Raw genomic sequence first — 13,247 nt, forward strand, 5'->3', positions numbered from 1 at the left:
CCCTGTGATCCGACGACCCCCGCGCCACACAAAGCCGCTAATCAGGGCGTAATTAGCGCGCCCCCGTCCCCAAGCTGAAGCAGAAGGACGCGGAAAGCTCGCGCACGTGGGAGGGGTCCGGAAGGTGCACAGGGGGTTAGAATGTGACCCTCCATACCTAACATACACTTTCTGCGCAACGCCGCAAAGCCATATCCTTACTTCAAATTTAAACTGATTTACATGTACCTGCAATATAACGATGTTTATTACGTAAAACGTATTTTAAAGGGAATTAAAACAGTTTGAAATAAACGAACATTTATATGTCATAATCTTTCTCCAAAAGAAAGTTATAGGAAATCGATAGATGGTTTGATGGAATAGCTCAACTTCACCCACCATTTCCACTGACAGTGGATCCATCTATAGACTGAACTGTGGGCTCCTTACACTTTACACACAAACACCTTACCGAACCACCTGACCCCTTTGACAGTCAGACCCTGGGGGCTTCAGGTGTCACACAGGCCTGAGAGCGTCGTTATGCCGGTCCAGTTATTCTTGTTCCTCACTAGCTGGAAGCCTTGACCTATGTACGACCAGTTGGCCGCAGGCCAGCAGCAGTGTGAGGGTCACCAGGTGCAAGGCGCTATATAACAGTAAGAGCCGTCAGTTTCAGAATGCCGGATCCTCTTTAGGTTACTGCGATCAGGTGGCGGTCACGGGAACGAGGTAATTATACAGAAACGTTTTCACTGACGGTTTGGGTAGGAAACTAGAAAAGTGGCAGCCGACAAATTTCTCCAGTGGAGGTTTCAGTCAAAGACTTTGTGGTTATCTAACGTGTGTCCAGAGCCCCCCTATCCACCCTGTATCTGGCCAAATTTTCCTAATGGAAGAGTAAGACCAGGCGTGTTTGACACAGCAGAATACTAAGGAAGGACAATACACAAGACAGCTCCATATGAACCGGTGACCAAACATGGTAATTCAATACTGCCATACGATGGCAAGACACTGCAACTGCAAATTTAATCAAAACTGAGTCATGACTGAAATCGGCTTCGTTTTACCTTGTGATAAAATATTTTAGTTCAGTAATGCTTCATTTGGAAGAAAAAGCTATGATTGACCAACCTACTACACATACGGGTGGAAGGTCAAAAGCATTTAAGAACTTTTCGTATCAGTTTCAGTGTTAGTGAGTATAGTTGCTGTGTTTTGCCTTCGTTGGGCAGATTAGCACACATAGAAACACCAGCGTTACTGATACAGAATCGGAGCCTTTGATGGCTTAGCTGTTAGCATTAGCCTCAGTCGCTTCCCCTCCCACTCTCCAAGAGAAATCCTCTTTTCAGTTCCAATTATCACCTGCCAGTCTGGTTGGGGGTGTGAGGCCAGGCTGCTGTGGCGTGCAGTCAGCACAACACATCCGACAGAGAGAGAGAGAGAGAGAGAGAGAGAGAGAGAGAGGGAGAGAGAGAGAGAGAGAGAGGGAGAGAACGAGCGTAGCCGCAGGCAGGCATCACAGAGCCGGCCTGCAGACGTGCAGGCAGGCCTCGCGCACACATCCACAGGGGCAGCGCACCGACCTGCCACGCTCAGCACGTGACCTCTTCTACTCGCAAGCCTCCATTTTATCACCACATGGGCCAGCTCTGCTGTCACACTTTACAGCATCACAAATACTCAGAGACGGTGCGGTGTTGGGTCACAGCGCTTCAGGCGACCGAGAACAGGGTGGTTATGAAATACCTGTCATCCAGACTGAATTACAGATAGCTGCTCTGAGGGGGAGCTTTGTGAGATGAAAGACATTATAGAGATGCTTTTGGGAACACTCTAACACACGCTGCTTTTTGTCAACACAAATTAGCGTCCCAGATTGCTGGATGCTCCTGCTTCGTTTTCTGGGCTTATTTTCAGGGCTCTCGTTCGCTGAATTACTTGCAGGAACGGGTCCGATTGGTAATTCTAGGGCTCAGGTTTCATGTACTGGGGGTGGGGGGTGGTGTACAGTCTGTGTGAATGTTGGAAGTGGGGGTGTAAGTATTTAACAAGGAATGTTGACTGCAGATGTCATCTTTAAATGCTCTTTCTCATTACGTAGTATAATTAGCTGGAGAACTCTAAGGGGAAATGTTCTCTTTTTGCAGGATTACATTGTAGGACAAGACTCTCTGTTTTTCTCCCGCATAGGTGAGATTATTTCCGGGTGAGTTACACGGCGGCGGCGTCACTGTCTACGAAAAGTGTCCCTGTCTTTGCCACAAGATCTTCTCGCCTCACCCCAGACGAACAAAAGGCCTCTGTGCCAGTGTGATATAGCCGTCACGTCTCAAAGTCCACAAACCGCCGGGGGGGGGGCTTGGGGCACCGCGTGGTCAGATGATTATATCACTGCAGAGCACGACAGCTCCCCAGCCCGATAAGCAGTGGGCCACCATTGGTCGGCCGCAAATGTCACTGGTTTGGGAAGATCTGCGGAAGGTGTGGAGCTGGAGAAAGGGGACAATCGGCTGGGAACTCACCCACCTGCCCGAGGCTATTATATTCTATATCATATTACCTTATATAAGTTCCACACGGCAACCAAATGGCGTAGCGTTTTGTTTCGAGTCGACTAGAGGCCTAAATGATTCCTTGGCCGTCAAAGCGTAAAAAATAACTTTCTTTAATTTAAGTATAATGATGAATAGTGACACAGGGATGTTTGTGTGAGATGGCTGGGGGGCGGGGGGAATACGGTGAGGTCACATATGGTCCTCCCTCACCCCCACCCTGTTGAAAGCTCATTAAACAAGCCTGCTGTTAACGAGGTATCGAGAACATAGAGCTTCAAACTCATTAGAGGGGGCGGGGCCTGGTCCACAGTTGCTGGCACAAGGTTTTGTGTTCTCCAACAATGGAGTCAGCAATTAGCACTATTACCACCCCCCCACCCCACATGCAGTACCTCTCTCTCACACTCACATACCCAGCAGCACCACCCTCTCACCTCCACCTTACACTTGTCACAAGTTCTAAGATATTCCAGGCTCACCTTCTCTTTGACGTGCATATACACAAAGACCAAAGGAACATGGGGGGGGGGGGGGGTTGCACTTCTCATACTTTTCTTTAGATCTGGATTAAGATCAGAAGCAGCTTGCTGCACGGGTGGGATTCCTCTGACACAGGAGCAACATTAAACATTCATAAGCTGAAAGTTAATTACAGCCCACTGGACACCGTGCCCCGTTTTCTGAATCAACGTAACAAACAAGCCGCGACGTGCCTAGTCTCCGCCGCGCGACCCGGCAGAAAGACGACATGTCTCCCTTTTGTTCAACTCTTTTCTTTCTTTTTTTTTTTTTAATAGTCCTGCTCACGTTTACATCGGTAACAGTATAGAGTCAGTGTAGAAGCAAGCCGCCCCTGGCCGCAGGACAGGGCTTGGCAGCTGGGCAGCTGTCGGGGAGAGTACAGGAGGCAGCCAGCAAACAGAGGCATAAAAGGAACCACAATAATGACAGGAATGACGACAAAAAGACTCTCCTTGTACCCAGTCTACAATGCACTGGTCCCTGAATAAGCCAATTAATCAATTAAGCTGGTCACACGTTTTCCAAAAATGCTCTAACTCCCAAAAACAGGGGCTTCCGTGAAAAAAATCTCCCTGGCATCACTGTACAATTTCAATTCAGCACAAGAGGAAAAACAACAACAAAAAAAAAACAATATTACTTTTCCCTGCATACACAGAACATTAAACAGACACACAAGTGCTCATATATCCGAACCAGGAAGCTCTTTGGCTCACCAGCAGTTACTAGAACTTTCTGCCCAGAGTTTTCACAACAATTCAGCACTTCGTCAATTACGGTAACTGAAAGTGCCCAAATACAAGTAAAAAATAAAAAATAAAAAAATTCACATGTGGGTAATATATATATATATATATTATAATAATATATTTCTCCCATTCAGCAAAACATGCGTAAGTGTTCAAGCACTTCATTAAGTACATATGTGTCTGATTGTGTGTGTGTATATATATATATATATATATATATATATATATATATATATATATATATATATATATATATATATATATATATATATATATATACACACATACAAAAAACCCTCACAAATACAAAATACACCCGTTTCTCATTTTCTTGGATAGTACTAACAGCAATTTGTCAATGCATAGAAAGGCAATAGAAGACGAAGTAGAGGTAAAAAAAAAAAAAAGCATAAAAAACATAAATTAGAGGAGACCATCCTGAGGCCATTCAAAGTCAGTCCACTGTGCTTGTAAACTGACGATCAGATGTGAATTTCTATCTTTTTCCCCCCCGTGCAAAAGTTCAAGCTTCTGCCTCGGAAACTGCACCAATCCACTGGGCTCTTTGCTGCAGAAAGTGGCCCCGCGTTGGGGGGACTGCGTCTGCTAGGACGTCTCTGAATGTCACCATGGAGAAAGACTAAGGAAACGTGCCACACTCTACAGGGCCACGGTGGCCGTAATCCAGTTGGCTGGTTACCCAAAATGCATCGTATTCCTCCGTTCTCCGGTCAACAGGGTTCCAGTCCAGACAGGTCAGTTCATCCCCCCCACCGGTACAGGTCAGCCCTTTTGCGGGGGGAATTGTCAGTTTGCTGACCCCATCCTCCTGTGGATCGAGGACTTCGGGGCATCCGGATTCTTGTCGCTCTTAAGTCAAAGGTGCTTCTGCAACTTCTGCTACGCCAGACACCACGATGCTTGAAAATGGGGGTGGGGGGGGGGGGGGTCCTGACTGGCCACATGACAAGTGCTTAGCAGAAGAGTGCGTGCTGGTGTTCTTGCTGGTATCAGGTTATTGCTACTGGGATGGGCGGTAACCATCAGTCGGCTTTGCCAGAGGGGCTGGGGGCGTGGAGTGACAGTGGCGGCTTTGCCGGACAGTGAGATCATCAGACGGAGGCCGTGGTGCGCTCTACGGCGTCGTCCCCGGCGACCACCGAGGCGTCTTCCTGCCTACCCGTCTCGGTGGCAGCCTCGGCGTAGTCGTCGGCAACAAGGCGCATCTCGGAGTAGGCGGCGACGCTGGGCTCCAGGGCGCCGTCCGCCTCGGCCTTGTGGGCGCCCACGTCGGCGTGGCTCAGGCCGTGAGCCTTCTTCAGGTGCTTCTCCAGCGTGGCGTAGACGGTGAACGGCACGCTGCAGAACTGGCAGAAGAAGGGGGCGCGCGTGCCGCGGGCGCCGTGCGTCTTCATGTGCCGCGTCAGCTTGCTGCTCTGGGCGCAGGCGTAGTTGCAGAGGCCGCAGTGGTAAGGCCGCTCGCCCGTGTGGCTGCGTCGGTGCACGGTCAGGTTGCTGCTGTTGCGGAAGCGCTTGCCGCAGTACTCGCAGGCCTCCTCTCGCTTCTTCCTCCCCCCAGCCGCCACCAGCACGGTGGGCCCCCGCATGCTCTCCCCCTCCCGCTGCCAATCCCGCACCACAGCGGCCTGTCCCGCCTGCCACTCCGCTTCCCTGTCGCTCTCCCACTCTCGGGGCCGCTCGTCCCGCTCCCGCCGCTTGGGGCTGCAGTCGCCGCTGGCGATGCCGCTCTCGCCGCTGCCCCCGGTCTCCCCGCTCTCTAGGGAGCCATCGGACGGGCTGCCGCAGGGCGAAGCCTGCTGGGGCTCCCCAGGAGCCTCCGTCTCTCCATCGCCCCCATGTGGCTGGACCAGGCTTAGCAGGCTGCGCCCACCAGGGACCCTGCCGGGCTCTGGGCCCTGGGCCAGAGACACCAGCCCGTGCTTCAGGTGTTCTGTGGCGTCCCGGGCTGCCATGATAGATGCCTCGGCCAGGCCATCCTGACCCCTGGACTTGACGTCCCGCTCGTCCCCGGGTCCCTCCTCTACCGCTCCCTGCCGGTGGGTCCGCATGTGCCGGGCTAGCTCACCGCTCTGGGAGAAGGCCTGCTCGCACAGGCCACAGCGGTAAGGGCGCTCGCTGGCGTGCGTGCGTCGGTGTGCCGACAGGCTACGCAGCGACTGGAAGCGCTGGCCACACAGTTCGCAGGCCTGCAACGCCTGCTGGCGGAGGGGCTGCGGGAAAGGCGAAGCGGCGGGCGGCGATGGAGAGGGCGACAGCACCACGCCCCCGGTGGTGCCCTCCGCCAGCTCGCGCAGACGCACCGAGAAGTTAAGGGCCTGGTGGTCCTGGCCGGATGAGGGGGAGGTGGCCACACCCATAGGGAGACGGAATGAGGTTGGCGCAAAGGCGGAGGCCAGGGTGGAGCTAAGGTGCCGTGGGTCCAGCGTGGCTACGTCGGCGGGCTTCAGCCAATCGCCGTCCTCCTGGTAGATGCTGAGGGCGTGGCCGTGTTGGGCGTGCTGCAGAAGCGCCCAGGCGCTGTGGATGACAGCCTCGCACACCTGGCAGGTGAAGCTCGAAGGCTCCTCGTCTGCTGCACACAAACACAAACACCGGGGGGAGGGAAGGGAGGCTGTCAGACAAACACAGGGCTCTCAGGTGACAGCCGGCAGCCACTCTACGTTTACCATTCCCCTTACCACAAAAAAGGTGCGAATACGATTAATCTTATTACATCCGGTGAACCACAAAGTTTACATCTGGTTGAAACAACAGGTAAGGTGAAGTAAGACCCTCTTGAAACTGTGAAACATCTGTACCAGCGCGGGGGGGGGGGGGGGGGGGTGGTTTATTTAAGGTGCCCCTGTGTTTATGGATCAAAACAGTGGATGAAAAGACAGGAGAGTGGGGAGCGGACGGATATTCAAATACATCCAAAGATATTTTTAAACGTCGTTAGCTTTGTCGTCTTTCTGTTTTTTTTTCCAGCCACTCGCCAATTAAAGCTGCAAATTGCTAATTAGCGGAACGGAGAAAACGAAGGCTTTATGCAAATCAGGCCTGAGTCAGCCCCCTTGACAAATGAGCTCTTTCCGCATAAACTGAAATATGAAGAGAAAAAAATAATTCAACTAAAGTGAAGTGGGGGACAGTTTTTTGTTGGGTTCAAAGCGAGAATGGTATAAGCCTCTTATGTTTCGTAAAGTCAAAATCCTTCTGTCTTTTATTGGGGGGGGGGGGGGGGAAGATGGATTAAAAATGGGAGAGTCTTCCACTCTGCCTGGAGTGAAATAAAATCCCTGAAAGCAGTAGTGAGGACGCGTCACGAAGGATGGAGGGAAGACAAAAGAGAACAGGAAGGGAGAAAAAATTAAAATGCTTAACAGGTTGAGAAACGCTACAAAATACCCCCCCCCCCATTCCCATCCCAATGATGGGAACTCCCACCCTTGTACAACCTCCTCTCTCACCCTTGGGGTGGGGGGGGTGCTTTGTCTCTGTATCCTGGGGTGAAATACAATACCGAGCTGGTTTCTCTTTTCCCCCCTTTCTCTGTAAGGATTCCCATTTGGCCTGGGGATGCACTTGAATATTAAGCAGCAGCAATAACTGCTAATTAAAAATGCAGATTGGCTGTGAGCTCTAACGAGCGGCAAGCAGAGTCGCCTCTCCCCCGGGAATGGGGCAGTGGGGGGGGGGGGGGGGGGGGACTGGATGGGAGCCCTGTAACACATTTTTAAAATATGAAAAAAAAGCAGAAAGGAAGTGGGTGGACAGACTGACGGTTTGTCTCGCAACTTTCTACCTGTTTTTGAAGGGGCACTTTGCGTTAGACATCTTTCAGATTGACTGCATCTTTCGCTTTTAAAATTCAGCTCGGGCCCCTCACCGTCATTTCTGAACACACACATGAAGGGCACACACTGCCACAAACGCATGGCCCCCTTCATCCATGAGATGGTCACATTTTCTGGGCAAAAAAAAAAAATGATCATTTAACTGAAAGACTAGATTTGTTTGTTTTTTTTTTTTTTTTTTCCTCGAGCTGGAAAATAAAAACGTAAACAAGCAGGAGGACTGAGAGGCGATATCTCGCCTTGGTCCGCGCTCCGCTGCGTTCGTACAGCCAGGGGGTTTGAGAGAACGAAAGATAGGGCACTGAGCGCCGAGGGCCAGACCGCACAAGTTCACGAGCCGAGGGTGACGGAAACGAGAAGCGGGGCGAGGGAGGGACTGAAAGAGGACTGACAGAAGCGGAGGGCGTGACGGAGAGCAGCCGCACTTTGGTGGGGCGAGGGGAGCATTACACAAAGGAAGGAAGTGCGACCATGTGCGGGAGCGTGCACGAGAGTGTGCATGTGCACGTGTGCCAGTGCAGCCAGGCGTGCTTGTGAGCGGGGAGACCTGCACACGTACGGGTGTTTAAAACCCGCTCCCCTGCTCTGTACATGGCCACCGGTCCTTTGGGTGCATTTTCTGCATGCCTCGCCTTGCTGGTTTGAAAATACCCTCCCCCCCATCTTAAAAGTGTCACTGCAAAGTCAAGCTGCAAGTTTGACACCTGCGCAGTGTGGGCAGGCCTACGCGGGGCAGGCGAGAAACGGCTGGGACCCGTGGTGGCAGTGGGTTGGGGGTTAGATGGACACCGGTTTGATTCACCCCCCCCCCCCACAGCTGAGCACATGCCTGCTCACAGATGACCGGCGGGGGCCCTGCAACAGGAACTGCAGGCCCTTAACTCACAGCGCCTACAACCCAACACCTAGCTGACCTAATTTTTTTTGCCCTTCCTTTCATGAAGTACAGCTGAGCTACACTACATGTTTTTAAAAACCCAAGATTTTTTTTAAGCACTGGAAGCCCCCCCAGGACAGGAATGCTACCGACGACTACAGCCTCTGGTGTATCAGAATAACCTTGTGCCAGCAAAAGAAATCAAATTCGAATTTTATTTGTCACATACCGATCATACGCAATATGACTAGCAGTGAAATGTTATTTCAAAACACTCTGAAATGAATGATGTAGATGGACTTTTTGTGGAAATCAATGGTACATGCGACTTGGAAGGTACCATTCTGCATTTGGTGGCGGGGGTGGATTGGCGGGCTGAGCATGGTGTCCTGCCTGTGCAGTGTTTACCTGGACACTTCACCTGAGAGACCGAGTCAAGGAGATGAGGGTGAGCTCAGGTGCTTGGGAGCTCTGGGAGCTTTGGGTGGATCTTTCCCGCCCCCCACCGTCCCCCCCCTCCACCCCCAGGGCCATGGTGCAAGGCTGCCGGTCTATTCCACATAATTAACGCCAACGTCTTTAACTCACAGAGGCGTCACCGTCACAGCAACGGAGGGCTAATGAGTCGGACTGGGGGAAGTTCGTTAAACGGAGGGGGACAAAAACATTAATTAGGGACCGACACTCACCTGCTCTGTGCTCGGCTTTCATGTACAGATCCTCCCCCCGGCAGTGGTCCGTGGCCTTCCTCAGCTCTACGTAACCTGACTCGAGCCTCCCACTGGCCACTGGAGGGCCCCGCTGCAGTGAGCGACTGGCTGGGGAGGGAGGGGTATGGCCCTGGAGACCAGCCTGGCCCTGGCACACTGCGTCCACGCCGCAGCTGCCTTGCTTGTGCTGGATGAACGCGAGGATCTGAGCGAGCGGGAAGGCCTGTCCACACTGGCCACAGGTCAGGAGGTCACGGCCTCCTGCCTCCCCCTGCGACGCCCTCTCCAGCAGCGGTGGCGGCAGCCCGGCCACAGGCTCCGTGGGAGCAGCGGTGCCCGGCTCAGGCGCATCTACAGACGCACAGAAGAGGAAAACCTGTTCAAAGCCGTACGTGTTGGGAAGACAGACGGACGACCGGCGCTGATGAAGAGCAAATATTTAGCTTGACGTTTTTCTTTCTCTGTTTTCTTTTCGTTTTAATCTCTGGAATTCAAAATGAGTAAGAAGCCGGACAGCTTCTGTCAAAACAAGAGCCCCGTTGCTTTCGCAAAACAAGCCATTGGAAAACAATGCATTGCCTTCTGAAAATAACACATTTTGTCAGGCTTCAGTTAAACATTACTACCCCCCCCTGCCTATCTTTTGTCAGTAACCTCCGTCTGGTCAGCAAACACTGACCACTTCCTCTCACAAGCACCACTCCTGCTACTGCCAGTTTAGGCAGGTGTCTTTGCTGCACAAATCTATCTCCGTCTTTCTCGCTCCCTCTCTCTCTCTCTCTCATGTACCAACAACAGCAGCATCTGTAAACATCAGGGTGTGAACGACGACCATAATTTCATATGTCATACGTCAGATAATGAATGCCTTGATACAAAAAGGAAGGCACACACTATGCAAGACTTGATAAACCCAAGACCCCCGAACAGATGATGGACAGCAGAATCCAGATACATCACTGAATTATTAGGCTTTTATAATGCGATAACCGAACACGATCGGGACTGACTGATTTAATAAACGAGTTCTCTTTCAGCTGTCCTCCGTCCCAAGAAGACACCCTAGAACTAGATAGACTAGAGCGTGCGTCTCCGAGTTACAAGGAGCGCAGGAGCGACCCGGTGATAACGCTGAGTGGGGATCCTACGTTATCAGCCTTATCTGTTCGGAACAGGGGCCACCAGCAATATACCGCTCGGTGGCTTTTGTTTTGTCACGAGAGCATGGTAAGAGTGAAGACTGGATACACCTGCCCCAGCGAAGTCATCGGTGCTGGAACAGGTACAGACAGTGCTGAAGAGGAAATATTTCACAAGTGGTTATTCAAAAATGTCACCTTTCCTGTTCGTATCATGCCTAGGGTTCGTGCAGCACCTCTACTAACAAGGCGCGGTCAGGACGTTTGTGGTCAGGGAGGCACAGGAGACAAAAAAAACTTACGAAAAAACTGCTTAAGAACATTTCTGAATACGGGGAAATGAAAATAGCGGAGGTCATTTAACTTTAGCAGTGAGTATAGAAAAAAAATGTTCTACGAAGTATGCATTCTTTTCAGAGGGCATAAAAGATAGGGAAAACGAAGGGGAGTAAAATTAATGGAGAGAAAGCGAAGGTATAAGCAAGTCTTCCCCCCCCCTCCTTCTGTGTCACAAGGACCGAGCGTCTCTAACACGCGGTCTGCGCCACATTCCTAAGAAGCGCTCGTGTCTTGTCAAAAAAGATAAATATAAAGACTTTTAACGTAGAAAAAAACGAGGCAGAACCTGCTTTACCGGCAAGATGCAATAAGGAAGTGCGATGCCTTGTACCTTAGGAGAGTCAGAAAATGTCGATGCGCAAGCTATATTGTTTTACAACCTCGACCAGGTAGGACTAATAAACACATAACCGGGCAGAAAACAAGAACGACCTGTGCACAGCACTTAAGATGGTTTCTTAACAGTATGCATTTGGCTGAAGTTTAACGTCAAGGTGTACCCAACCTGGACTTGGAGAAAAGTGAAATTACAAACGGCCAGAGGGATACTGGTGCCCCGTTTAATCTTCTCGGCCAGTTGCAGAAGGGACGGAATAAAAGGCGGTATGATTTAAATGTACCAGTATTGCGATCGGCCATAAATAATGCGATCCTCTAGTCTAACGCTTACCTTGAATTGCACTCAGGTGTTGCGGTCGGCTGCCGAGTTTACGTCGGGACATCCTGTTCGCAGCGAGGATCCAGGGGTCTTCGCTTTGCCTCCCCTCTAATATCTATATAATAATAAGATTTTGTGAGATGCGGAGAGAGATCGGAGTTGAGTGACTACTTCTTATGCAGTCCTCAGTCCACAGACCGTGTTCAAGTTCAGGCTATGAGCCCCGCAGCGTATGAGGAGAAGGGGCTGGGGAGGCATAACAGGAGGCGCCGCCCGTTAGTGATCCTCCGACCCCGACCCCGCCCCCAACCGCCTCATGCTTCGCTCCACGCCGCTTCCGAACTGCCTGACATCCCCGGCACAGTTACACTCGGGATCGCCGCCGTTTTATAGTGTAATAAACAAAACACTATGTTGTCTCTCTTTTCGTAAAAACATACCGTGCTGTAATTAAAATTGCAGTGCCCGGGCACCCCTGCGTCCTCAGTTTGAAGGATGTGGGTGAAGAGGAAGTGGGTTCAGCTATTGAGGACGCACAAGCCAGGTGTTCGTGTGGCCGGTTGATTCCGAAACTAAAGCTTAGCTTTTCGTTTTTGCCTTTCTAGAATAGTAGAGTCACATTTAAGCGCACACACTGCGAAAGATGTTCAGTTAACAATCCTAATTAACAAATGAATCAAAATCATTGAATGTGCCTAAAACAAAATATACTACCAAATAAGTGCGGCTTTTTGCATGTAAATACTTAAATATTAAGAGATGTTTCTTCCATGAGTATAATGTTTGCTTCGAATTAGAGCTGTACTGTTTCAGATAATTGCAACTTTAATGGGGGTTGGGGTAAGAGAAGAATTCAGCGCCGCCTGCCGACAAGACACTCCACGCCCGAAAACGTCTTTTTAGAGGCCAGTCGAGGAAGGAACAACTGGAAGACAACATTGATATCATGTTTCATTTGCCTCAGGAGGGAACTTGTCGAGGTAGATCAAACAGAAATCTGTGGTTCAGTTCTCAGCCGGTGAAGTTGCTAGTCTAGTATTTTACTGTGTTGCTTTCACAAAAGGATATGCAACCCTTTTGAAAAAGGTGAATGTTGACCGGTAATTTTGGTGTAGGATTAAACCGTGGCATGATTCTGTATTATGTGTGCAGTTGTGTATCATGACATTAAATTTCCCGTTCGAGGTGTTTTAAAACGATCAGAATTTTTCAGAGGATGTAGATGACCACGGTGTTGAAAGGGTAGACTGTTACACTCTTCGGAGTTTCACAGTGGCGTATGGTTATCCTCTCAGGGTGGCACATAACGGGCCCGACGCCAGGCATTATGTTTTCCGGCTGGACCACGCAGTCATGTTGAGACATTGTCGGGTTGGCACAGCCAGTAAAACAAAGGTGGGGAACTGCAGCCTTTTGAACGGTTGTATCTTTTGAGTGACTTCTCAAGTATTAAATGATTTAAACCAGGAACACCGGCTGAGGCCAACTTCTTATGCGAACAATGAGGGAAACATTCAGGACGTTAAGTGGAAGAAAAACCAACACGCCCTGAACGCCCTCAAGAAATCGACTTTCCTAAACCTAGTGTAATGGAGCCTTCCTGTGTTATGGAGAACCGTGCAATGATTCTCACGTTTCATTTGGGGATAAAATACATTTTTGGGTTTATTTTTCAGTTTCTAAGCTGGCAGGTACTCACACATACTCGCTATAAGCATAGCTGAATAATTGTCGGAAGGCCGCACCATTGCTACGGGTGTCCAGAGCTGGGATGCGACTCCCATCCTGTGTGTATGGAGTTTGCACGTTCTTCCTGTCGCTTGGGGTTTCCCAGGTTCCTCTGCCCTCAT

General features: G+C 50.6%; 1 protein-coding gene across 2 annotated transcripts; it reads right to left on the reverse strand.

Annotated features, from left to right (window-relative positions):
* Positions 1-3,079: 3,079 nt before the first annotated feature.
* znf296 (zinc finger protein 296) lies at positions 3,080-12,142 on the reverse strand. Of its 2 annotated transcripts, XM_048980195.1 has the most exons (4): positions 11,838-12,142; positions 11,410-11,512; positions 9,241-9,612; positions 3,080-6,410 (listed from the first exon to the last, which is right to left on the reverse strand). In XM_048980195.1, exons 2-4 carry the CDS (start codon positions 11,459-11,461, stop codon positions 4,930-4,932), a joined length of 1,905 nt encoding a protein of 634 aa, XP_048836152.1. In that variant the 5' UTR covers positions 11,462-11,512; positions 11,838-12,142; the 3' UTR covers positions 3,080-4,929. The 2 variants fall into 2 exon arrangements, with proteins under 2 accessions (XP_048836152.1, XP_048836154.1); XM_048980197.1 differs by lacking the exon at positions 11,838-12,142 and having other exon boundaries at positions 3,080-6,407; positions 11,410-11,813.
* Between the last annotated feature and the right edge of the window lie 1,105 nt (positions 12,143-13,247).

This window comes from Brienomyrus brachyistius, chromosome 17 (assembly GCF_023856365.1).
Source record: "Brienomyrus brachyistius isolate T26 chromosome 17, BBRACH_0.4, whole genome shotgun sequence".
Taxonomy (NCBI): Eukaryota; Metazoa; Chordata; class Actinopteri; order Osteoglossiformes; family Mormyridae; genus Brienomyrus; species Brienomyrus brachyistius.

Coding starts and splice junctions, on each gene's coding strand:
- znf296 (XM_048980195.1), bottom strand. CDS start 11,461: ATGTCCCGACGTAAACTCGGCAGCCGACCGCAACACCTGAGTGCAATT. Junction 9,613..11,409: donor ACACCTGAGTGCAATTCAAG/GTAAGCGTTAGA, acceptor GTGCGTCTGTAG/ATGCGCCTGAGCCGGGCACC. Junction 6,411..9,240: donor GAAAGCCGAGCACAGAGCAG/GTGAGTGTCGGT, acceptor GTTTGTGTGCAG/CAGACGAGGAGCCTTCGAGC.